General features: G+C 38.9%; 1 protein-coding gene across 1 annotated transcript; it reads left to right on the top strand.

The window, feature by feature from the left end:
• Positions 1-17990: 17990 nt before the first annotated feature.
• On the top strand, positions 17991-27155 carry LOC108233489 (reticulon-4-interacting protein 1 homolog, mitochondrial). Its single transcript, XM_017412012.3, has 9 exons — positions 17991-18609; positions 18704-18855; positions 20593-20661; positions 21036-21160; positions 21552-21600; positions 21719-21855; positions 22280-22463; positions 24120-24215; positions 26477-27155. The coding sequence occupies exons 1-9, from the start codon at positions 18315-18317 to the stop codon at positions 26636-26638; spliced, it is 1269 nt and encodes a 422-aa protein (XP_017267501.1). The 5' UTR covers positions 17991-18314; the 3' UTR covers positions 26639-27155.
• The last annotated feature ends 5 nt before the right edge of the window (positions 27156-27160 follow it).

A 27160-nucleotide genomic window follows, 5' to 3' on the forward strand; every position in this document is an offset into this window, starting at 1 on the left:
TGTACACACTGAGTAACACTACATTTAATTTCTAGCTGAAACAAATTGGTCATAATTCTGATCTGCCTCCAAAAAGTCACAGTCTCGCAGTCTTTGTAAAGCTTTTCAGCGAGGACTGAAAAGACTAAAAAAAAACTAAAGTTTTGTTGCGTAATGTGTTGAATCTCTTTCCTCCTCTTCTCCCCGTCCAACAGGTGGTGTCCCAGAACTCCACAAGCACCACAGGTTCGAGAGCCACCACCAACAGTAACACCACCATGTCCACGGGGACCTACGCCAGTTCAGGCAACACCACCAAACCCACCGGAGCGGGCTTCTCACTGCACGCCGGCGCCCTCTCTGTCCTGACCCCCGTCATCGTGGCAGCCTCTCTCCTGCAGCGCTACTGTTAAAACGGCTCCCCTGTCCTCTGCCTCAGCTGTCCCCCTCACCTCCCACTATAGTCATCATCATCCCACCCGGTCCAGCTTCTCATCTCTCGCTATTAGAGACCACAAGACCAACATGGATGGACTCCACAGCCTTCTTCACCCTCTTTAAGCATACTAAAAATGTTGTCATTCAGGACATTTCTCTTTAGGAAAGGGGTGAGAGTTTAATGTTCACTCGGAGATCTTCACCAAAGCTCCCCTTTTCCTTCCCGGCATCCAGCCTCTTGCACTGAATCAAAAGGAATAGTGGTGCTTTCCTTTTGGCTCGCATTTCCATTGTCATACCATCACGCATACCGGAGATGCTCAGGGCTGCGGTTGTCATGTCACATGTCCTGACTAAAAAATGTGGACCACTTGAGTGTACAGATTTGTTTATCTTGTGGCTTTAAATCCACCCGGCAATCAAAATATCTGAACGGTCTTTGTTAACATGAAGTTTTGGCGCTTAGGAGGTTTAAGAAATGTGTCAGCCTGATGACGTTGTTAGCTGTGTCTGGTCTTTTTTTGTTAGAAATGTCACTGAAGTTTATGTAGCACAAACGTTGCCACACAGTTTGTTTCAGTTTTGCGTTGTGAATTTTTAAAGACTTGCTGTCTTTTGCAATGAGGGTGTGACACCTTTCCCCCCTTTTATCCACAGGTTAGACCCACAGAAATACTGTATGTAAAGTTGTATGGGAAGGGTTTATGTTAGGTTTAAATTCCCCCCCTTATAGTTTATATTTTGTAAAGAAAAAAAAATAATAATGAAGTGTATTGTTTATTAGTTTGCATACAATAAATTGTAAGAAACGACAATGTACAATAAATTATGAAAACTGTAATTGTTTCCTGGATTCACATTTTGTTTAACTCCAGTTGAAATCTTTATTAGAGTTAGACAATACAACAATTTGATTTTTTTTTAACTTGCATGGGTTATTCCATAAATTCATCCTGAGCAGAATGAAAGGGTGCAGTGATGTATTCATCGAGCTGCCAGGGAGTCTAGACGGGCAGCTGCCGAGCTGCAGGCCAGAGATGGACTTAGCTGTGTCTGATGCCGCTGCAGCTCTGGATAACTGCCAGAGCGGGAGCGACCGGCTGGATTTACTGCAGCATCATCCCTGATGCTGCACGTTGATTAACAAGTGTTTGTTTTTTAAAAGAAAAAAATTAGTGTACGAGCGTTGCAAATCCACAGTTTGGCATGCAGAAACCTAGCCTGAGGTTGAAATAAGATTATTTAAATCATTCCTTTAAAAAAAAACAAACTTAAACCCTTCAGGGGAAACACTGTTAAATATGATTTGACAGTTTATGATATTTGGCTTTTGGCTCTTACTGTCTAATCTTGTTTATGTCTCAATACTTAATTCCCAGTAGTTGTAGAACAAACAAAATACACTAATATCAATAAAGGTCTTGTTTTTTTTTAATTTGATAGGCAAAGTAAAAGACACACAAATGTAAAATAGACTTTATTTGGAAAAAATGGCAACAATGAATTTACTTTTTGCAACAAACTTTGGTAATATAAAGGCCAAAAGCAAGTCTTTGTATAGTTTTAAATGAATAAGACTTTGTTATTGAGTTTATTGGTTGTTAGATGAAATATGATGAATTAATAAAAACAATATATCAGTGTCTTTTGATTTCATTCATCCATCCTTTTTCTTTACCTGCTTTTCCGTGCAGGGTTGTGGCTAGCTAGCGCCTATATTCAGGGGATATTGTATAAGAGGCGCGGTGCACCCTGGACAGGTCACCAGTCCATCACAGAGACTTTTGTCTCTATGTGTCTGTGACAGACAACTATGTCTTTGCTCTCAATCACACCAAATTACAACATAAAGTTCCTAATTACCCTGATACACTTTTTTTTTTTATCTGTGCGAGGAAACCTACACATGCATGTGAACTCCACACAGAAAAGTTGCAGCTGAGTTTTGAACTTTCAGCCTTCTCGCTGCGTGGGGACAGGTCTAACCACTGTTCTGCGTTGTGGAAGAATAAAATTTACTGATAGGTCTTCTGAGATGTTCTCATTAGGAGGCAACAGAGCTGTTATGTATCGTACATGTGTGTTCACAGTTTGATGTTGGGTCACGCTGCCCTCTAAATGATACGACCTTCCAGTTAGGATGAGGCTGGTGGCCTTATCTGAGTCTCACTGACACTCTTTGTTCAAAAAGACACTCCCTGACAATCTTAGATGAGACGGATTCTGTCTCATCTATGGGATCTTCTGCTTGATGCTTCTTGGACATAAATAGTTAAAAATTAACAAGTTGTGTCTTCCTGTCTGCCTTATTATTATTTTTTTGCTATGTTTCATTTAATTTCAGTTTGACTGTGTTCCAGCGGACAACCAAATTCATGGAAAGCCATTAGCAATGAGAAAACAAGCATCAAGAACACCCCCATGGTCAGACCTGTGATGGCAAAGCAAATGCATTTCTAAAATGCCTCATCTCCAGCAGATCTAGCCTCATGACTCATTGGCTCGGTCTATTGTCTGTCAATCCTCTCTGCACTGTTAACCTCTGCTCACAGAGTAACCCCCATCCCCTCCAATGTTCCATGTCTAGAAACGGTTTGACATTCAAAAAATGGTTTTAGGAGCATTTATTGCCTTTATTTGTGAAAATAAACTTCTACAATATTATTAGAATTTTTGTAACAAATATCTTTAGCCAAAATTAAAGTAACTTTTGGGTTTTGAAAACACCCTGAGAAGCTATCTTTTTGTTTTTACATAAATATGTAGAGACAAACAGCTTGATATTCAGGAAACGTGCAATACATCCTTGTTGAGTAGTGAATATGATGTTTATTGAATATGATGGATTAGTTCTATTTGTCACATATCCTTTGCAATAATGACATTGCGAATTCATGACAGGGGCAGGCACTGATGGACGCAGGGACTGAACAGAGAGTGCAAAGAGGCGTTTATTAGGGATTAAATTTCTTCCAGGCTGACGGGCCTGGATCTAAGCCAGCGGTCCCAAATCCGGTCAGGACAGTGTCCAGATCTCAGGGACAGGGGGTCAGAACCAGGAGGTCCAAATCCAGTGGAGAGGGTCAGGATCAGGGACAGGAGAGGCCACTGGGTAGAAGGAAGAGACAGACAGGTTAGTAACCAGACAGTTTGGTCAAGCTTCTAAGGCAGGTCTGAAGGTGTTACCGCTGAGGGTTTCACAACAATCTGACGCCATGCAGGGGGAAGCTCCATCCTTATATGGCAGCAGCTGGAGATCAGGGTGATGATCATCAGGTGTGAGGAGACACAGCTCAGCAGCAGCTGTGACAATTTATATATTTAGTAGCGCTAAAAATGGCTTTATAAGACAGAGAAAACCCTTATAAAATATTTTCAGTACATAATAAAAGTCCCTGAATCTAATGACTGTCTATGACTCATTCAATAATAATCATTAAATATGCATGAAATATCCCACTAAAAACGATAGTGCCTTAGCCGATGATATCTTTCTATTTAGGCATTCAGAGGCAGCATTTCCCGCATTATTTTCTTACCAAACAAATCTGTTGCATCAGTAGATAATAAAAAAGTTGAACGGAATTCAATAAATTCCAAAAAAGATTTCTATGCAAAAGATAAAATTCATGCAACTTTTTAAATAAAGTGACACAATAAGTAACAGTAGTACTGTTTTACTTGTGTTCCTCTATTATTACTCACATAATGCATCAGTAAGAAATGTTTGTGTTCCTGCATTTAATGGCTTTCCATTTGTCTCACTGTGTCAGTCTCCCAGGATGTGATAAGGAGATGATTTCCTGATTTGCTGCTTTTTACATAGTCTTTTGAAAAACCTGGTTCTCCTGAGAAAAGATGGGTGAGGCTGTTGCTTAAAAGCTTCATCCATCCGTCCATTCATCCATCTATTTTCTTTACCCGAGTCTTCTTTCCTGGTTGCAGGGAGCTGGTGTCTGTCTCCAGCCATCACTGTGCGAGAGGCGGGGGACACCCTGGACATGTCGCAAGTCCATCACAGGGCTTAAAAGCTTCAGTTTAGCTTATTTCAATTATGTTTCTGCACAGATGGGAAGAGATGTGTAATATGAGCACTTTCTTTCACAGAAAATGCATGGTAATTAAGTACACATGATTACATCTGGGAGCGTAAGAGAGCAAACAGGGCTTTATGGTTCCACCATTACAGTCAAAAACAGAAGATAATGTTTGCCATTTGGTGCAAAATACAATACCAGTTCAAACGCACATTAAACAAACAAACGTTATTTCACAAATTCAGAAAATACAACAAAATAGAGAATAGTGGATAAAATAAAATTTTATTGTGCGTTAAAAAACACAAACAAATGTACACATAATCACTCAAAATCTTGAAACTGGTGATAGTCATCTACATCATCGGACATAATGATTTCCAGGTCTCGTTTTTAGCTGGTTTCAGGCGCAGCTAAAGAAATCTGAGTCACACAAAGCCACTCATGTTTTCTTGTGCTTTGCATTGTTGTCTTGTTGAAATGCAAATCTTTGTTTAAAATAATGAGAACTGAGCATTCTCTTGAACGTTTACACTCTAAATGCGCCCTTCCCTCTCTACTAAGTAGTCTTCCAGCTCATGGTACAGAAGTTATTTCCACAGTATTATGTTACAATTACCAAAATGGTGGTGCTCAGTACCCTGTTTCTTCCACGAACATTGCCCTTAGTTGTTATTTTATGTTTTGTAATATGAGAAGATATTTTCCTGAAGGTCTGAGAGTCTTTTAGGTGTTATTTCACAAACTTCAACTGAACTGTTTATGTAGTTTAAGGATGAAGAGCAAGAAAATAATTTTCTGATTTCCTGCTTCTTGCATGTCTTAAACAAAACAAAACAACTGGACACGGTTGCCTGAGTGAGGCTGTTGCTTAAAATGTCCATTCCTCGTTCCCTCCCAACTGTGCATAAATTTGAACTGAAATATTGTAAGCTAAACCAAAACATTTAAGCAAAAACACTCTTTGAATTTATCGGTAATTATTAGATTTTTCTTTGACTATTCCCACCCCACCTGGTCCCCCAATCCTGCCCAAAAATATAAACAAATTTTGGACAGGCATATAAATGGGGTCAGTTTACCACTGGAGCGCTAAGTTTCATTCACTGCTTCCCTTCCTCATTCTAACAGATTCTTCAAGCTAAAATCCCTCTCTATACCTGAACCTGAACCTGAACCTGAACCTGAACCTGATCCTGAACTTGGCCACCCAAAGCTCATGTCAACCATTTTTATCCAAGATCTTAATCTTTTGGTCATGATCTCAGCCTCATGCCTATAGGTGAGGGCTGGATCTTAGATGGACCAGTAAGTCGAAAGCATTTCCTTTCAGCTCAGCTTCTCCGTAACCACGACAGACTGGAGCAACGTCCTCATTACTGCGTACGAGGCCCTGATCCATTGATCCATCTCCGGCTCCATGTCGCCATCACCTGTGAACAAGACTCCCGAGGCAGAGACTCCCCGCCAACCTGGAGGGAGCAACTCATAACTCTCAATTCTAGATCCTAAACCACTCATGTAAAGCTACCACAACAAAGTAGTAAAGCCCTTTGTTTTCATTTGTGGTGTTAGTTCCTCTGGATTATTCTAAATGAACTGTAGCTTCCAGTAACATCCGCATCAGCAGACCGTTTTTCCTGGAAAAGAAACATTATACCCAGGTTGTTACAGACAATATCATTGTGTGGCGTAAACAATACCACAATGAAATGTAAATAGTTCAGTTACATTTTCTGTTTTGATTTCTCTTCCCTTTTTTTTTTTAAACGACTTTTATAAGAAAACCTCCATATTGTTTTGTGTGACATGTAGCACGATAATCTGTCTTTGTGATGTAAGGCCTGACACCCAACAGACCTTTGATCATTGATTGGCTCGATGAATTATTCAGTGGGTCACCACTCTTTCGGAGACAGCGTCACCCCCATATGATGCTCCAGTACCGACCCACATGCAAACTCAGCTCCAGGGAGCCTGTCAGATGTGCGTTTTGTTGTATAAAAGCAAGAGGTGTGATCACAGGGTCAATACTCATACACAATACCATCAAATAGAAGACAAGTGTTTAGTTCAATATTATTTGAGAATAAACAAAGTGCATCCAAAAAAAAAAAAAGATGAAATGACAGAAGCAACTGGACTTCTGTTCTGTTTCTGTTTTTAACCCTTTTTTTGGATTTAACATGTCCTGGATGACTGAGAATCTACACCAGCAAACAAAGTAGATATTTTTGCATTTCAGTGTGTGGGTTTGGTAATAACTGATACAAAATACTGATCAGATCATCGAGGGCCAAGCCCCCCTGGTTTAGGTCAAGTATCAGGATTATAAGAGAAGACACTCAACAAAATGAAGTAAAATATGACTTGTTAGAAGTCTGCAGGTTTTCTAGATAGGGAACACCAATTTGTAGTATTCATACTGTGGTATTTCCATTGTTACTTTGTGTAATTTGCATGTGAAATTTTAGATTGGTTTCCACCTGGGAGTTGGTTTTGAACTCATGAATAATCAAGTTCACACAACAGACAAACGTGCAGCTCGGTGTCACACCTTTCCAGCCACAGAGCTTGTTGCCTAGAGCCCTAACTCGAAATTGATTTACCGCTGGGCCACACTGGTGCGGGGGGGTATACACACCCAGCCCAGCCGTGGATATTCAGAGGACACCTGTAACTTAAACAGGCAAAATGTGGCCTTCAGTCTTCATATGAAAACAAAACAAGGTAACAGAGTCAGTAAATGTTGACTGCATTATTTTAAAAATGTATTTTTGTCTATTCCAATCAATGTGTTCTCTTGGTACTGTAGTAAAGATCTTTTTTCATCCTTATGTATTTGTACAGATCATATATTAGATCTATCCTTTTTTATTTTTAGGACAACTTTACCCAATGGGACAGTAAAATGTATGATACTGCTTTGTTAAAAGCTTTGTTTTGGGTTAAATTAAAAATGAACCTTCTTTGTAAGCTTATGTAATTCTGATTTAGGTAGGTTAATTTTCACAAGTAAATTTGTACATTTTAATGAATTAAATGAATTAAAGTTAGATCACCATCTGTCAAAAACATTAAAAGTGTGTAATTTGTCATTTCTGCGACAGGAGAGACTCAAAGGACCCTGAAATAAGCTGATAAGGCACAAAAGTAAGTGGGAGTACCTGCAAAGACCCACCAAGAAAGCCATTAAGAGGAAAACATGCAATATTTAGGCAAACCAAACATTTTAACATCAGTCCCGTACATTTCAGGATAGAATTCAAATGTTGTAACTTCTGTAAAAGTCTGTTTTCACACTGTGATTTTTAAAGCCAGGAGGAGGATTATGAATGCTCGTCATGTTGGTCTGAACTGACGAACCCTCAGAGAAAGTGTTGAAAGAACAAAAACAACTCATTCAAATCACGCCAAGTCTTATTACCTCAGAACCAAATGTGTTCGGAACCAAGAAACGTGTCTTAAGCAAAAATAAGGAGCGTGTGAGAACAGATGTTTAGATTAACACGAGAACAATTTACACAAATTTACATTTTCTTGTAAATGCTAACACTGAGATTTGCAAGAATTTGACTATTAGTCACAAAATAAAATAAGTAAATATCAACTTGAACTTTTGAAATTAAAGTTCTCAGCCAAATTAAACTAATTTATTCTCAAACTAGTATTTGACTCAGAGTTACATTAACTGCTTAAATTACTTTGTGAAAAGGATGTTCTAGATGTTGGATGAAATAAAAGTTATATCCGACATTTATTTAAAATACTTGCAATGTAAATGCTCTGAAATGATAAGCGGTCATTTGATTGTCCCGATCTTCTTTTATGTTATCGCACTTGTTCTGTGTTTATGCAAATCATCTGTTCCTGCTAGCATTTGACTTTCATAACCAGGCCAGGCTGTTGTCCCTCCTGACTGTGGGTACATCTCATTCATCAGCCCACAGTATGTATTTACACACAGCCTTAACAGCAAAAGCACATGACAACTAGTGGCAAAACGGGCATTATGTTGTTGGAATTATCCTTGGTAATGAAGGAACAAGTGAAAAATGTTAAATGTCTGGTGGTAACTATGTTATTTCTTCTAAACATCAATTAACCCTCCGTAAAACAGTAACACTACATTCGTCTTCTACAGTGCAATCTGGCTCAGAATTACATCTAATAAAATCATTTATTAGGACTATTAGTACTGTCTTGACTTAAAACCGTAAAAATATTAATATTAAATAATAAAGATATATATTTTTCACCTTAAATAAATGCCAAAAAATCCCTACAATGGCAGAGATGTCATGCAGAAAGGAAATCAGAACAACACCTCAACCCTATGATTGATCAATGACTTAATTTTTCTTATTTATCTGAATCATCCCTGACAACATTGTACACTGGCCATGCCTGAATCTAAACCATTAATGAAGGCAAATGGCTGTGATAAAAGTAAAAGTCAATCATTGGTAAAGTGCTTTTTAAAAGGGCTGCAGGAACATTTCAGCAGCATCAGGTTCTTAATGACTTGACAGAAAGGAAGGAAAATGTAGTCAAAGGGCTGGAAATCAGCTTTAAAGTCCTTCCTGCCAGATGGTCTGCGATAATTATTTTCCTGCCTCACACACCTCTCAGGTGGTTTGTTGCTTCTTCGACACAATGAGGCTCCCCCCGTGCAGAAACAACAGTTACAGAAAGTGGATCAATTAGCATGGAGGGAGGCTGTTTGGTTTCTCTCCTTCTCAACTAATTACAAGTGGCCCATCAATTAGACGAATAAATGGCTCCTCTGTTCCTGTGTGCAGTTTCGGTGATTCATGTCCTGTGGCTGTGGTCGCCATGGAAACTTAACAATGAAAAGATTTTTGACACAGGCCCTCTAAGGGGAATCAGCCTTTTTCCTGACACAGATGAAAATGATTTGTGGTGGCGCTTCCTGGTTTATCAGTGCCGAGCACACTCGTCCTGTGAGTGATCCGACCGGTGACGCTTAGGTTCAAAAGGATTCGTGTTTGCTCCGCCGCCATGCAAAGTCTTATTCTTTTGTAAAGCGCGGTGGGACATGCTTAACGCGACGAAAGCGAAAGCCCAAAAAACTAGCCTGATTTCATTAGCAAATCAGGTTGGATCCCACATTCACAGCGTCGCCATCCCTGCTGTCCGCAGCTACCAGAGACTCCTCAGAGAGCTTCTCTGGTCTAACTAACTGCATATCTAGGGCAAACCAGCCTCATCGCTTTTAACCTTTTAGAGGGACACCTGATGCTGCACAATAGCACCTGTTTGCTGGGAATAGCTTCCGCCCACTGTGCATCGAAAGAGTGATATATGAGAAGAGGCCGAAACCTATGTACATGAGCTAATCCAGTACACAATGACGGTTGAATACACTGATGTGTGACACAGAGACAGCGTCTCAGTGCCATCTGGTCTGCGAGGCAACACAGGGTCTATGCTTTAGTGTCAATCAGTACTCATTTGTCAGCAGCTGCTCATAAACTGAAAGCTGGCAGCAGACATTTTCACCTGAGGGCTTTGAATTTTGTTTTTATGCCTTTTTATTGCTTAAGAGTCCTTTTGGGGCTCTCACTAAAACAAATCACACCATTTAAAGGGTTAGTTTACATTTTTTTAAGGTTGGGTTTTATGGAAAGGTTACGAACAAATAATGCTTACTTGTTGGTAACTCAAATTTTGGAAAAATAGAGATAAATTCTGACTGGATTAAGAGCTACAAGCGGAGCCAAGCCCAAAGTGGACTGCTGCCATCTCAAAACAATTCCTGTCTCAAAATGTTCACAGCAATTTGTGCAAATGCTGTTTTGTAAAGCATTTACACCTGTGTTAGATTTGTCAGCGCACTGTTATTCTATCAAAAATATCACAATGTTCCTGCTGGAAGTGCCCCAGGCTGCTCCAAAACTTCTACAGCTAGCTGTTGCTGCTATTTGCGCTTGAAAAATAACCATAACTTTTTGTAAATGACTGTGTAATGCAGAAGTGGTAGCAATGTAAATGCTAAATGATTTGTACTTATTGTCGGGTACGTGGAGTGGAAGGAGGAGGATTTGGACCCAAATGCAGGCAGACCAGGAGAAGCTCAAATAAAAACTATTTTATTTAAAGGAACAAAAACAAAGGGCTGACTTGGCAGCAAAAAACCTAAAATGACAAAAAACCTACTACTGCGGAGAACACGAGGAGGAAGACACAAGGAAACCAGACAGTGCATCATACCAACAGTGAACCAGTGGTTATGGGAAGAAGATGAGCAGGTTTTAAAGGCAGAGGGTATTGGGTAAGTGGACACAGGTGACTGATTGCAAACTGGGGACAGGTGCAGAAGAATGTGGCAGGCAAACAAGTAACGAGCCGAGGAAAGATGAATGATGACGGGGGACAGAGAGGACACAGGGAGCAAAAACCACGCAAGAACTTACAACATAAAACTAAACAGGAACAAACAATTCAAATCCTAACACGTATATAGTGCTATATCTGGATAAATCATTCTGTAGAGTCTACTAAGTTTAGTAGTTAAGTACGTTTTGAAGACCAATGAGGAAGAGCTTTTGTGCCATTAAATTGACTGAATGTGTGTCAACACCTTTGCAAGGTCTTTAAGATTTAAAATAGCTTTATATTTCTTTTGTGGCTCTTTGTCGTTATCATAAACCTTCAGACCTTAAATGCAGCTCAGAATGGATCTCAGATAACGAGAGAGTTGCATTTCTTTTGTTATCTTCCTATCAGTCTGTCTCTGACTTTGTTGCTGTCCTGCGTCACGGCATTATTTGGTGCGAGTCACGTACCTCATACAGGAAGCTGAATGAATCAATTCCACAACCTCAATATACAAAACAGAGTCCAAGTGGAAACTTTGGGGAAAGAGCTGCTGACTCTACATCTATCTCTTAAACGATGTCTTACTACAAGTACTGCTGACTTGATACTTCAACATCCAGAAACTGTTTCCATGGGGAACTTTGCATTGTTTAGACAGTTTTGATTTCAGACAACAGGAAAAAAAACTTTCATTAGTTGTATTATTTAGCTAAACATACTGCAGCATAAATACATCTCTGGTATTTGTAACAAAATGCGGAAAGACTTTCTGTCTCCACAGATGCACAATAAATGCAAATTGAGTGTCATTGTGTTAAACACGAGGAAATGAAGCATATAAAATGTGTGGTCAGAGTCATTCATTTGAATTGATTGAGTCAGACGCAGAAGTAAAGGAACATGTCCGACACATGTAGCTACTCACTGTAGGTCATCACAAGTGCTTTCAGTTCAATTTATTACATTACTCAATATTACATAGTGATGTTTCTTGTGTTTCTTCACCAGAAAGAAGGGTCAGAAACCTGCTTTAAAATCCATCCAGGTTGAAAATGCAAACTAATCTTTATACTATGGACCATTGTTTACCAACCCTGGCTCCTGGGGCCCCGCATGTTTTAGATGTTTCCCTTCTTCAGCTTATTTGGTTTAAATTGGTGGGTTAATAACAGGCTTCAGTAGAACTTGATGACAAGCTGTTGAGATAAATTCATTACTTTGAATCAGGTGTGTTGAAGCAAGAAAACATTTTTACCATGCCAGATAGGGTGCCCCAAAAAACTCTTAACTAGGCCAGATTTAGTATAATATGTGAAGCTAACCATATTTGCCCAAATCAGGGAAACATTATTAAAAAAAGTATTTATTTAAATGTTTAAGGAAAATCTTGGATGAACTACGATTATGTAGCGTCATTAAGCTTAATATGAGGTCTTACATGTGAGCTTAGTGTTGTGGAGAATGCTCTTCTTCTCATGCCTCATGCTGCTGCCTTATAGACAACTAATGAAAGGAAAAAATGTCACACGAGAAGAAAAACAACACTGAATGTGTTTCATTCAGGATTGAACCTCTGTGAGATATGGGGATAAAACCGACAAAATACCACATGATAATACTCCGCGTCTCCTTGTATCATCCACCAAACCACATTGTTAAATTCTGCCTCTTAAATAGATTGAATAGTCTCTTTCCTTGATCATGTCTCATTAGCAGACTGCGAGCTCCACTTGCAGCCCCCCTCCTCCCCTCCTCCCCTCCTCCTCTCTCCTTCCCACACTCCACCAGCAGGCACTGACATTTGTATAATGAATGCGGCTCATTTTCAGAATGCTGCCCAGTTATGTGTGAGGTGCTGTGAGCTGTGGAGAAAAGATTTGTAGGATTTGTGCGAGAGGAATTTTGCCCAGTGAAAAAGTCTCGAGGATGATTTTATAGCTCCAGGTTGTATACAGAAAGAAATATCAAAACTGCCACAGGTGTAAAAATTTAGATTTCAGGGGAATTGGATGTGTGTCGTTGGGTCACACAGAGTCTTGAACTGACAACAGTAAGAATGACGGAAACTGCAGTGATAGTTCCACCTAATCCCTCAGATAAACTGACCCAACAGAGCATTATATTTCCAATGGGCTCCGTGTAGTGTGGAGGAAGCTTGCCGATAAGATGCTATCTGTAAGATGAACAGCAGTAAGTACGGCCCTTCCTGTGTCAAATATGTCATCATTTCACATATTCTATTATGTTTTGTGACAGAATAAGTCAATTTTTTGTAGAGTGAAAGTGTTATAATTGATTTCAAAATGCTTCGTATTCACTTAAACAGTCTTTCATCTCTTCACAAGCTGAACTGAACAACAAATCAATCATTAATGCTGAAGCATATATGACAACTTGTTCAGTTCCTGATAGCTGCACAGGAAACAATGATGTCAATGATAGTCTGAATCAATATTGATGGGAAGTGAACATTAGCAGTGATCAAATAACAAAATGTGGGAAGTGAGTGGATGGAAGTGGAGCACTTCCCTTTTTTTAGCTATAAGAAAAATGAGTTTTGTTGCTGCCTAATCTGAGTCAGTGTCACATCCAAACTTTTTGTACACTTTATCTTGTCTTTTATTGTCTTCAGGCTGTTAATTATTGGCCCCTGCTGAAGGTGAAGGGGCAAAAATGTATTTTTCCCCCTGAGTTTGTTTGTATCATTTGCAAAATGTCTCTTGAACCACTGGACAGATTTTATTGAAACTCTCAGAAAGTAATCATTGAATGTACATCTACAATCCAATAATATTTGGAGTCAACTCAATTCAAGATGGCTGCCACAGCTAGTTAACCAAAGCCAACACAAAAATGTCTACAACTTATTTTAAGGATATTGAGCTAAATCTGGTATGGTAGAGGCAGATGGTTATTTCCAACATACGCCCTTAGTGCCAATACATCTCACTAGCTCTCACAATATCACATGAGGTTGTGCGTAACATCATTTATAAGGTTTGATCATAACTCTGGCTTCATAAGATGATTTTTGTTTAAAACTCTGGCATGAAAAGCTCCGTCAAGGAATGCTGGGCCTTTATTTATAACTGATCCTGTCAAAAGGCTCTTGGACCAAATTTATTTGGGTTAACGTTAGCACAGCTGTGTGAGGACACAAACTGCTCCTGAGGTTGTTCTAGTTACCAGCAGCTGGTGGTGTACCCTGTTTGTACTTTCAGCTTGTTCCACCCTCACATGTTCACTGATGTGCATTTGAGGAGCAAACAAGTGGGAAAACTCAGTCAGTCTAAAAATAAATTGGCCACCAGTGTCTATTTTAAAACCCTAATTCCTTTGTGTGACTCAGTGGTCGAGATCATTAAAAAGGCTAAATATTCTTCTGTAAACATGCAATAGAAATGATTACGGTCCAGGTAGAGAGTGAAGCTTCAGTTTATCGGATCCCTTTTAAGGGCACTCATAGAGGCCTGCATTTTATCAAGGCAACTGGATCAGAATTTGAGTTCTTTCTTTACTTATATTGCACCTCTTCTCCATGTATTGTCAGACTCCGCCTGGTGATTTGAATGTAATCTTGCTGACAGGGAAATGAAAGAGCAAACTGATACGAAACTCTAAAAGATAGAAAAAGACTTCCGGGTAAATGCACTATTTTGGTAATCTGAAAAAAAAGTGATTATCTGCACCAACATTTGGGTCCCTTTGCTTATTACTCCATGTAGTTTTCTAAGAACTGGCTCTGATAATCTTACTAACAATCAAACACTTTCCTTAAAGAAGAAATAAAGGAATCAGTTACCAAGAAGGGAATCCAGTGCTTATTCAAAAAGGGATGCATATTGGCCCTACTGTTTAAAGATGTTGTCCCAAGGAATCTGGATGACTGTAAGCCATATGTTAGACTTGATGAAGATTATCACTGAAAGAAAATTAAAGTATGAATTGAATTAAATTAACAAATATTGTTTTTTTGTTAAAATGCAGTGTAAATGCTGAGTACTGAATGATTTGGCTGAAATTGCTGAAGAGGTTGAAACTGAGTTCTTAAAGCTAAAAGTAGCAAAAGGCTACCTAGTAAAGTAAGTTAGTTCTTTCAGCTGCTCCCTTCTTCAGGGGTTGCCACAGTGAGCAAACTTTCACAAACGATTTGGCAATTGTTTTACGCCAGATGCCCTTCCTGCCGCAACCTGGGATCCAACCTGCTACCTCAGGATTACGAGACTGTGGCACTGACCACCAAGCCACCGCAGCCTAAAACCAAAAAGTAGCAAAAAGCTAGCTAAAAGAAGCACAATATTAGCTAAAAGATAGTAGAACCATAGCTAAAAGCTAAAAGTAGCATGAGAAAACAAAAACAGAGCAAGAATGCTGAAGCAATTTTCAAAGTGAACAACGTTTTGAAGGAACTGAAGAGATCTTAATGTATTTCCTTGGGGAAAATATCTGTAATTAAAGTTAAATAATTTGAAAACTATAAAAGTTACAAACACAACATGTCATAGCACCCGTCTCCTGAATGAGCTGAACGTTTTGATATATTAGTAGCACAAAGAATGCAAAAGTAGTTACATTGCAAAAAAAACAAAAAAACTGGAAAATAACAGTGTCAGTGGTTGATCAACTCAATTAAATTGAGAGAGGGTGAACAAGACACCCCCCCAAAAAAAGCATCACTCTGCTTTGACATCTAACCTGTTGTATGTAGCTTATTGTATTGTATGCAAGCCAGCAAGGTGACCCAAGGGTTAATCCTTAGACTCCACCTTTTTACAAGACCACCACATGAATTTAGATCAAATATTTTTAGAGCAGCCATATGATTTGGGCCACAGGTCCCAAGACAGATGGAAGGCCTAGAAAAGCTACACATGGTGTTTCAGTGGGGGAAAAAAATGACCCTCCTGAAAATGCCAATTAAAAGCAAATGCTGCTCTCAGAGTCAATCTCGTCCTGAGTAAAGGTCAATTCATTTAAAGTGTTTATTTTTGCCGGGGCGCCGGTCTGAAAGATGACACCCTCGACTCAGTAGCATGGCAGTGTTATAATTCATTAGGCAGACCCGTTATAATGAGCTAGCGCTGATAAGGCATCCAATCTTTACTGTGTTCTCTTCCCTCTGGGAGCTGAGAGCTTAATGACACTGCTGCTTGTTGCTTGGTTTCGCTGAATCATGAGCACACAGTCACAGGCCATTTCACATCTTTCCCTTCAGTTTCTGAAACCAGAGAACACCATAACATCTTTCCACTTATACCATGAGTGTTATTTGTTAATTGTGTTTATTCTGGCTGTCTATAGCATATTTATTTTACCAGCCACTTGATGGTAACCATTCAATATTTGTGTTGTTTTATTGCTTGTTTATTTCTACTTGCCACCTTTATGCCAGACAGAGGGTTAAACTAAGATCAATTTATGATGAAAGAGGACCGAGTTATTACTTTGTAAATGATATGTGAGATCTGTTAGCACAATATGTGTTGAGGATGACTCTCGGCTACTATCACACCAAACTTTAGCTCAATATCTGTAAATTTTACAGAGTCATATCTATTGTTGTGCTAGCTAAGTTTGGTTAGATGTGGTTAGAGTGACTAAAAACCTTAGTTGTAGATGTAAAACTGATCATTACTTCCGAAGAGTTTCACTGATATTTGTTCAGTGGTTCATAAGACATTTTTTTAACAAACAAAAAGGGTTGATGCCAAAAGTTAATATCAAAGTTTTAGGCAAAGATGAAAAATTAAAACCCTTTTTGTGCAAAGCAGAAACGTAATATTTTTTTTCCCATGCATCTGCTGTTTGTTTCCTTTACTAACGTGTCTTTTCCATTAGTTTTTGCCACAATGGCATGTGTCTACATCTTTATCTCTAGAGGATGAATCACTCAGCAATCGCTTAAGAGTCAAGGAAACCTCTTAGATTTATACAGTCATAATTCTTTCATAAACTCTTGCCTTTTTATGATATCAGACTCATATTACCGCATCATGAATTATAAATATGAACGTCTTCTTGGAGTCAGTGCAAGGAACAATTTTATTATTTGCCATGGTTATTGTTTTTTTTAACATTGTGGTTTGTTACTGTACCACAATTCATTAAAAAGACAAAAAAAGAACCCCAACAATAACAGAAACCTGTAACCCAGGCTATCACAGGCTGATGTATATAAAAATCTCTAAGCCAATTTAACAAGGATATAACGACAACACAAACAATCATACAATTTGTATTCATTTATGACAACTTTATTTATCTTTCAGTTATGGCAAAAGTATGCAATTATGCGTTATTTTAAAATTTTATTTGATTACTAAAGATCATCTAAAGAGACCCACAGCAGGGTCCTGACCTCAACCTTTGGTTTAAAACTTTTGCACAGTCCTGTTCAGAGTCTTTTCCCCCCACTTCATTAAACTAAACATCTTTTATAGTTAAAAAAGAATAATGTTTACAGATAAGAAAAAACTAATTGTGCTTCAGTATAGTTCTAAGGAAGTTAAACGAAACAAAACAAATATCATTACTATTGTTTTTTAAGGTGTTTTACATTTAACAAATACATATGATGTTAAAATTAAACAAGGAAACTAATGTACATCATATTTTTTAACATAACATAACATAACATAACATAACATAACATAACATAACATTAAAGTCTCTAAAAAACAAGGAACGGTAAACAAACAATGTTAGCCAGGGGGATTGCATACAAAATGATCATAACAATTACAGCAACAAATAAAACAATTGTGCTATACTACAACATGTGACAAAACAAGTCAATATAAATCATGAATTTCAAGAAGAGAACACGTCATTATAGCGTTCTGATTAGTTGAAAATGCAACCGAGTGCACAGATTCCTTAAACACAAATCTGTCTTTTTCTTAAAAAAAAAACAACAATACATTTCTGTATGTGAAATCTGGCCTGAATGATTCGCAAATGAATGAAATAGTTCTCTAGATTGATTTTTTCACTTTTCCGGAAGTGAAACAGAACATGTTTTTAGAGTAATTGAAAGTTAGGGGACAATTTATAGTCATTATAGTTACAAAAAATTTGCCAAAATCAGATGAGTGATATTCTACTCACCATGAGAGACAGCGTGACAGAACAACCTTTACGTCAGAACCAATTCTCTTACGCTATTGGTCAGATTATTTCTATACTTAAATCTGATTGGCTGCGTTTTAAGGTGAAAGGTTAGCGTGTTCGGTAGCCTGTTTGAAGCAGTATGTCAGGAAGAGAAGCGTTGTATATGTTCATTTTTAATTATTTTTTTCTCTTTAATTGAAATGTACCACAGAATTAGCACACGGAGAGCTTGTCGCTCAGTTATTTCGGGCTGTTATGAACTTTAATGCACGATACGTTTCGATCGGTGACAGGCTAAACACGCTAATGTTAGCTGTAGCTGCTAGCTTGCTAACGAAGTAACAAGAACCCTGCTCTAAATGTCACATCTTACTGAAAGCTGACCTTGCCCGCTGGAAGTCGGTTTAAATGGGTTCCGTCAGAGCTATTGCATCAACCAGGCTCCTGTGTTTGTTCACCGGGAAGGCAGCAGGTTGGAGCAAAACATTAGCCCAAGCTGGGCGCAGCAGCTTCAGGAGAAATGTCTGCAGTTCACCTTCAAGACCGCAGAGCTGCATGTCAGCCTGGGTCATCGATCAGTATGGCACTAATGGAGTTTTGAGGTGCACAGACGAAATCGTCATACCAGCTTTTAATTCTGCCAATGAAGTGTTGATTAAAGTAAATGCGGCGGGTTTAAACCCCCTGGATGTGTCTATGAGGGGTAAATAATGACAACACCACCAATGTTATGCAAACCAATAAAGAAGGACAATCAGTAATTTGAGTTTTAACTTCTCCACGTTTCTTCCTATTAGGAGGCTATGGGGCCACTTTGCTGAACTTAAGAAGAGATCCATTATCTGTGATGAATACCTGCAGTGAGTTTCCACTCATTCTGGGTCGTGACCTGTCAGGTGTAGTAGTGGACTGTGGATCTGGGGTAACTCACTTTGCTCCAGGAGATGAGGTAAGTGCTTCATTACACACAGTTTTTTTTTGTTTTAATAAACACAAAATAAACATAGAGGCACATGACAATGCCGGTGCCTTCACGATACACTGAAAAGCCTGTATAAATTGTATGGGAAATATATTTTCATGCTACATATCTCATTGCAAAGTCTATTTATTCAAAGATAACAATGTCAAGTTAAGTCAGACTGTCAAGAGCTTTTAATTTATTAGGATTAATAAGTAAAATTACAACTTTACTGTGTAGTTTCACTGGGATGCTTTATAATTACTCTTTTTGCACTTCAAAAACATAAAGAGGAGCAAATGTTCAAGCAAGCTTAAATATATTTTCTACCACACAGGCAACATACGTTTCAGACTTAACAAAAACAAACAAAAAAACTGTGAGCGAAAACTCCAAACCTTGAATTACCTAAATGTAAAATGTGGTACTTATAAAGTTACAATGAGTTGCATATAAAAATCTTAATATAACTATGAAAATCTGTTAAGAAGGACAAATAAAATGTTTATTAAAGCAAACCAGACAGGAACATCTTGGACAGAAATATATATTTTTTGCCAATTTAGATAAGACCTCATTTAAAAGTCACATAGTGCTGTGCAAAAGTCTTGGGTCACCCCTAATTCCATCATTTTTATATCTTTATTTTATTTGTTTTAAAAGCAGTCTTGAGTAATAGTGTTCTAAACTTTCAGAATTTTTTCTTTGTCAAATATTTGAATTTTTCTTTGGATTTTTTTTGTACAGTCCTTAGATGTCTTTGTTTTAAGATTTTTAGTTAGTAAGTAACTAAAAATGATCAATTGAAAGATGATTTATCTTTTGGATTAATTTTTTTAAGGATACACTGCTGAAATATTCTAAGTTTTCATTTAAAAGCTCTCTTATTTTGAGTCCAGTTTTTGTCAGGTATGAAAACTGGACTAAGAACGAGTTAAAAAAAGCAACTTATTTTCAACAAAACATTATGAACAACTTCAGTGAAAGCTAGAATTTTGTTTAAACCCACTTTAAAACAGGCCAAGGAAGTCTTGGCAACAAAATATAAAAAGATGAACGGCGGCTCGATACCTGTCTACAGTAGAAAAATGAATGACTAATGAAAACCAAATGTTACTGTATTTGCAACACTGCCCACTATAATGCAGAATAGGGGTTTTCATGTCAACCAACCAACACGCTAATTCTGGGCTGATCAGACCAGTATGAAGCCAAATAAACAGTTTATGCAAACTCATAAATCAAGTGCGGTTTATTTATTTAACCTTCACATTCATATTGAACCATTGAGCCATTTTTTTCCTGATGTTTATATTTATAGTCTGCATCCTCAGGGCTCCGGTCTAATGCGTTCAACTTCAGAGTTAAATCGTTGAATGACTTTTCTTGGAAAAATGATTCTTGTTGCTCGGTCATTACATGAATCTGACTCATAATAATTATGGACGCCTACTGTGCCGTCTCCCACATGTTCACGTTACTGTTTTCCTGTAGACATCATTTAGCATATTTGTCTTAAAGTGATTGCGATCGCTGTAATAAATGAGCACAAATGTACAACATTTCCATATGCATCCTTCTTGTAACGTTGTTGAAGCAACTAATTTATGATGAACAACAGGAACCATGAAGACTAAGACATTTGATTACCCAGACTCAGAGTCTACGAGTGGGTGGTTAATTTGAGCTGTGTTCACCTTGTTAAATGTCATATTGGTCCTGTAGGTGTGGGCTGCTATTCCTCCGTGGAAACAAGGCAGTCTGGCAGAATATGTGACTCTGACAGAATATGAGGTGAGCTTCAGAGTCTGTGGAATCGAATGAGTACAACGTGTATATTTTATATGTATATATATATGAATATTATTGCCCATACTAGGACTTAAAGTAATTTGCACTGTCACTAATTTTTTTAGATTTTAAATTAAAAAAAAAGGATTTAGAACTTGTATTTAAAGTGAATAAAATAATTGGACCCTGTTATGTAGTCCTGCAGTGTAAGAATTAATCAGGATTAAGTTTGTTTGGAAGCAGTGGTTGCTCCGGCTGCAATTACAAGGACACACAAATTGGCTTGTGTTTTCTTTTTTTTGTGTTCTACCTCATTTATTTGGCGGCTCAAGCATTTTTTTGGATTCTGGTATCGTCCGTCTGGCTGTTTTTTGCAGGTTTCCCATAAGCCGAAATCCCTGAGTCACGTCGAGGCAGCGTCCATCCCCTACGTCGCCAACACGGCTCTGTCAGCGCTTGTCAGTGCAGGTGGTCTCTGCAGGGAAAACGCTTCAGACAAAAGGCAAGCATCAGCTTGATTTTTGGGTCATTTTGTAATGAATCTTTAACATTAAAGCTGCTTTTTTACAGAAAATAAGCGTAGCGCTTCAGAGTACTTTTAGAAAAACTGTGATAAACTATATCATCTGTAGTCCTGGAGGTTTTCCAATTTTTTGCTCTTTCTCATCTTAGTAGTTAATAAGAGTCATAGCTTTTAATACTACAGTCAAATAGTTTTAATTATGTCAAATCGTATAAATGATGAGTTACTCTACATGCGTCTCGCGGTTTTTTTTTCAGTCCTACAGAATCATATTTACCTTTTGAGGCTTCTATTTCTTTTAATAGCTTTGCTGAAAATGAGTCACCCAGAAACTAAACAGTTCTCTGATTTTCGGGCTTTCCCCCCCCAGAGTTTTGATCACGGGAGCATCTGGAGGTGTTGGAACATTCTCCATTCAAGTAAGACAAACTATATTCCTGTAGCTTTGGAAACCTTTGACTCATAAATCACGAAAGAGAGGCCACTCTGTGCGAGTATAATCTTGTTTTTTTTTTTTTTTTCTCCATGTACTGCCAGCTATTAAAGGCTTGGGGTGCACATGTCACTGTCACCTGCTCTCAGAATGCTGAAGGCCTCGTTAGAGGGCTGGGGGCTGACGAGGTGGTGGACTACACAGCAGGAGATGTGGCCGAACAGCTAGACGTGATGGAGAAGTAACCTTTGTTATTGTGCTTTTAGAAATAACCAGATTATGAAAGTATATGCTGAATAGTGAGAAAATGGTTATATTGTATTGTGTTTTTGTCCAGACACACATCAGGTCACATTGTTCTTTGTTAGTGTTAACTACAGAGTACTAAAGGCCAAATTAAAGTTAGCGGCAGGCCACTTAAGCTGCTGATGAAAAGTGAAAATGTCAGACAAATAAAATTCTGTGTGAACCTTTAAACTCCCCAAATATTAGCATGACACACATCTGCCCACTGACCAATTTCCTGTTTTCCTCGGAAACTATAATCAGTAGATTTCAATAAAAATAAATAAAACCTTGTGCAGAAATTTGTTACTGTGCTTGGATTTTGAACCTTTCTTCAAGAAGTCTTTCTTAAATTTTTCAGCTTGTTCTCGTACCACCAGGTTTGACTTTATTTTGGACAACGTGGGCGGCGATACAGAGCAGTGGGCGTCGGGCCTGCTGAAGCCGTGGTCGGGGGCAAAGCACGTCACGCTGGTGTCGCCTTTGCTCCTCAACACGGACTCCATGGGCCTGCTGGACGGGATGTTTCGCGCTTTGTTCAGTCTTCACAACAGAGCCTTTCAGGTAAGAGCGCTTCAGATGAACAAAACGCTGAGCCCTATGTTTCTCATCAATCCCTCATCTGGGGTGTGCTCTGCCGTAACTCCCAAACTGAAAGGACGTGCGTCATCCTTAACTAACCTTTTCCAAGTGCACTCAGTAACATTCAGTTTCTGCTATATTTTACTTCCATTCAGTTGCTCAGAGAAGTTGTAGTTCAGGTTTAAAGTCATGTATTTACTTGTCCTGTCTTCGTAGCATTTTTTTTTCTTTGCTGAGGTTTAAACTTTATTGTTATAATTGTATGCTAAGGGGTGAATTAAATCCAACTGTGTGCAGGTGAGGAGAGAATTTAAGAGTTTGTGTAACCGTGCTCTGGCCCTCAAGCTGCACAGTTCATTGCGCTCTTCATGGTTGTTAAGGATGAACAGAGGAGGACTGGGTGAAGTTGTTCTGCCCAGCGAAGGAAATCTGTCAGTGAGACGGTGTGTGTGACTGCGGGCATTAGGTAAAATGCAGTGTGTGTGTGTGTGCGCGCAGTAGTGTTTGCTGCTGAGCCAGCAGGATTCAGTGTTTGTTCAGACTGCAGCCGACTGACTCGCCCTGGCAAATACCTGCGTTTCTTGCCAAGCCTCCGAGCCCTTTTGTCTCTGGGAGCAGCCAGCTGGTCAGTTCGGTGGGGCTCAGCTGCAGCAGTCACTCGTCAGGTTTAAAGCCACCCTGCTCTCATCCCAGCTCATCTCAAAGGGATCACAGCACACCTGAGCCCTCTAGTGTTGATCATAGGCAGTCTAAGTCTTCTATTTAAACAGAGGCATATTTACAAATTCCAAGAAGTGTCAAAACGATGTGACAAAATGAGGAAATGATATTTAAAAGTATCAACTTTACAAAGAAAACCTCCTTACCCACATGTGTTTTAGAGATTGTTGTTTTTAATGGGAGCCATCTTCACTTTACATACCTCAGAATATCTGGACGTGCCAGTTATAGAGTAAGCTCAATAAAAGGAACCTGCATTGTTTAACCTTAAAGGAAATAATTTTAATAATTCTGTCTGAAAAATATTAGGTAAAAATGCATTGTTATTGTTGAATATTGCAACTACCGTATGACTTGCGACAAGCAAAGACCACATTTTCTTTTCTTTCCCTTTTCTTTTTCTGTTAACACCCCCCCCACTCCCTGTGTTTTAGCCATTGATGATCTAAACAGGTGTGGGCACACAGGCCAGTTAGGGTTCATCTGATTGGCCAGAACTGTTATTGACATGCAGAGCATGAATGCACTTCAGTTGGAAATATTTTAGCTTACCATGTTGCACTCCATGCTGTTTATTGTAGAATTATTACTACACACACAGATGTTGCTTTGCTTATAATTATTATTTTTTTTTTACATTTTTTGCAGCCCTACATCTTTTGGGATATATTTAAAAAAATCTGCCATGATAAAGATTATTTCAGAGATATTTTTTCTCATGTTAGAATTAAATAGAAAGTAGCATGTGCTTTACATTTTCAGACACTATAACTTTCATTACCTATAAATCTACTAGAATTACTACATGTGAACCTGTACCAAATATCTCAGGAATCTGAAATTGGGACGTATAATGTCTGTTATGTACCACATCCCTCTGATTTCTCTATTTTTCCCTTAATTCTGTTTGCCTTCTAGAACGTAATATCAAATGGAGTCTTCTACAGGTGGGCTTTTTATGCTCCAGACGGACCCGCCTTGGATGATGTCTGCAGGCTGGTGGATACAGGGAAGGTGCTGCTTTAATATTTACACCACATGTATTTGACATTCAGAGCCATTCACACATCTGACACAGCCTGAGAGTGGAGTTCACGCTGTGATGTAGATCATACGGAGCATGGAATATGAACATGCCAGGGATTCCCTACATGCCTGTATTCATGTCTTCCCTGCGGCTTTGTAGGGGGAGTGAGCGTTGGATTCCTGCTACGCTTGGTTAGGTGGGTGGGTGGGTGGTGTGTTGGCGTGCGCGGTGATGGAGTCAGGCGCCAGGAAACTGTGAATGGATTTTAAAACAGTGCTGAGCAGTCAGTCGCAAAAGCGTGCAGACCCTCTGTCCTTTTGTCCGGGGGGCTTACAGACGGCAGCACACTCTGATCGGTGGCGGGAAGCTCACACACACAGACACACACGCTCTCTCTGAATGTCACGTTTGCAGTCACGAGTGAGAATGGTTTCCAGTGACGCCATCGCACTCTCCATTCATTGTTAATGACAAGAGATGCTGACCGGAATAACAAGCCCTATAGCTGCTTGTGTTGAGGGACTAGCTCAGGATTGTCCAGCCTCATCACATTTTGACCCCCCCCTCCCTCACGGTTTCACATCTGCTGCTATGAAAGCAGAGATGATGAAGCATTAGAAGCATGGAGGTATTTGCAAGCCTGAATGAAGTGATCATTATATTTCACAAACAGAAACAGGGTTGTATTTTTCAAGATTAGGCTCCTTAAAAAAAGAAAAAAGTAACTTTTAGTGCTTAAAAAGTGAATTCTATCTAAAATATAAAGGTCTTGTATGTTTCTTTTTGTAAAATTTTGAAAGCATAAACAGCCTTGCTGTGTCTTATATTATCTGTTGGGTGCTCAGAGTACACACTACTAAATGGGATTTCCTGCTTAGTCAGCCGTATTTACCTGAAAGTCAGTTCTCAGTATCACAAACGAGGCTCTTTTTGAGCACGACTAGATCTCCATGGTAACAGTGGCTTGAGTTTCAGTTAACTGTCTGTAAGAAATGCAGCTCATTCACTTATTGTGTCCTTAATGATATCTCAGACAGGAAAATCTAACTGTACCGTTTGTGTGTTGTCATAGTTCTGCCCGACGTTGGAAGATTGAAAATAATTGCCAAATAACATGAAATTAAAAATTCCACCGTCATCTTAAGGCAGTCAGTGCACCTCATATAGGTGTGAATTAAATAGTTAAATGTTGGCATTTTAGAGTCAAATCCAACCACAAACAATGTTTATTCATTCAGGGATATGTGTTCTCTTAGCTTTAGCCTAAAAATTTTATTTTGGTAAAAAAAAAAATCCTCAGAATCTCACAGTTTGCAGCACAAGAAAATCTGCTTGGAAGCTTAAATACCCTCATGAGGCATTAAATTTACTGAGACATCCAAACCCTTCATATTAGATCTGCATTTAATTTGTTGTAAATCAAAGATTTAATAAACAACACTTGATTTGATTATTGAAGTGATTTGCACATTAGGAATCGGTGTCGGAGTAAAATAAACGTCCTGATTGTGGAGTTACAGGTTTCAGATCTGTCTGTCCCGATGGAAACAGCAGCAGGTTTTCTGCTCTCATTTAGTTTCCTGCAACATCTGAGAAATAATCCTCTGTTGTTTTAATTGTGTTTTTTCTCATCAGGGTCTTTATTTCTTCACTTTTCTTTAATAGATCACCTCATGCCGTCTTTAGTGAATGAAGTTTTGGGGTGATTTTTATTTAAAATTAAAATGCTATTCGTTGGGTTGGTGATCATTTTAAGAGGAAAAAGTGTCAAATGATAATTGGATTGCCCCTTTTTATGTAAACGTGCACAGAAGCTAAAGCAGAAAGTTTGAGCATCTACATTATTAAGCTTCGTCAAGCCAGGCTAAGGGAAGAAAGCTCTGCCTTGTTAAGCATTGCGTAGTTGTATGCTCCTCTGGTCACTGTTGTGGGAGTCTTTGCAGACAGATTTAATATCCACCACCTTGAATTCTGGCTTGTGACTGTTAAAACCTGTGCTAGATGTTGGCCCAGTCAACCAGAACCGACCCACAGAACAGAACAAGGACTGCTATGACGAGCTGGAGCAGAGAGACTTATTAAAGAAGCAGCTTAAAGATGAGGACTGCCAGCCCGTAGTTAAAAAAAAAAACCGGGGAGCTTCGAATGCTGGTCAGCAAAATTAGGTTTTACATTTTTTTTCCTGACAGGCTTCTTTTGGTTTTCAGTTTCTAGTTCCTGACATTTCCTTTTTGCTGGTTGGTCTCAGATCCTGCCGGTCGTGGAGGCCCAGTTTTCGTTTGCTCAGGTGCCCCAGGCGTTCCAGAAGCTGGAGGACGGCCACTCCAGAGGGAAGACGGTGATAAAGGTCGCCGAGGAGGACGACAGCTGCACGGAGCACGAAGTGCGAGAAGCAGCGCGGCAAAACTAAAAGAGGGAGAGCGGTTGCCAAGAGAGTTACTCTCATGACTCCTTTTACCTTTACGAGTCTGTGCTGGACGACAGCAGACTGTATTTTACAGAGAAAAGCTGCGTGCAGCAGATAACAAGCGTGACTCATGTTTGAAAGAAGAGCAGGCCAACGGTTGTTCCCGCTGGAGTTTACACCTTTAAGTACTGTTATGAGGCACCCGCTATACATGTGAGGATAAAAAATTACCTTTCAGATCAACAACCAGACTCTCAGCTACTTGGTTGCTGCAGTTTATATGACACGGAGCTGCATAATAAAGCTTGTCTGTTACATTTATCTGGTCTCACTGAAAGTAAACATAATGGGTCAAATCTGATCAATACAACTGAAAACCTTTTGCTCTTATTTGTGTTACCTTTATGCAGTGGAAACCTGAATATCATCATATTATTTTTTACTTTAATGTGCAAGTTATTTGATCGGAAAACATTTTTGTGTGTGAAAAAGAACAAATAAATACACTTCAAATCTGAAATATGT

The sequence above is a fragment of the Kryptolebias marmoratus genome, linkage group LG19 (assembly GCF_001649575.2).
Source record: "Kryptolebias marmoratus isolate JLee-2015 linkage group LG19, ASM164957v2, whole genome shotgun sequence".
Taxonomy (NCBI): Eukaryota; Metazoa; Chordata; class Actinopteri; order Cyprinodontiformes; family Rivulidae; genus Kryptolebias; species Kryptolebias marmoratus.

Bases quoted from the DNA above. Each gene is read 5' to 3' on its own strand.
- LOC108233489 (XM_017412012.3), top strand. From the start codon at position 18,315: ATGGGTTCCGTCAGAGCTATTGCATCAACCAGGCTCCTGTGTTTGTTC. The intron at 22,464-24,119 runs GTAAGAGCGCTT...TTTGCCTTCTAG, and splicing joins TTCACAACAGAGCCTTTCAG to AACGTAATATCAAATGGAGT. The intron at 24,216-26,476 runs GTGCTGCTTTAA...GGTTGGTCTCAG, and splicing joins GGCTGGTGGATACAGGGAAG to ATCCTGCCGGTCGTGGAGGC.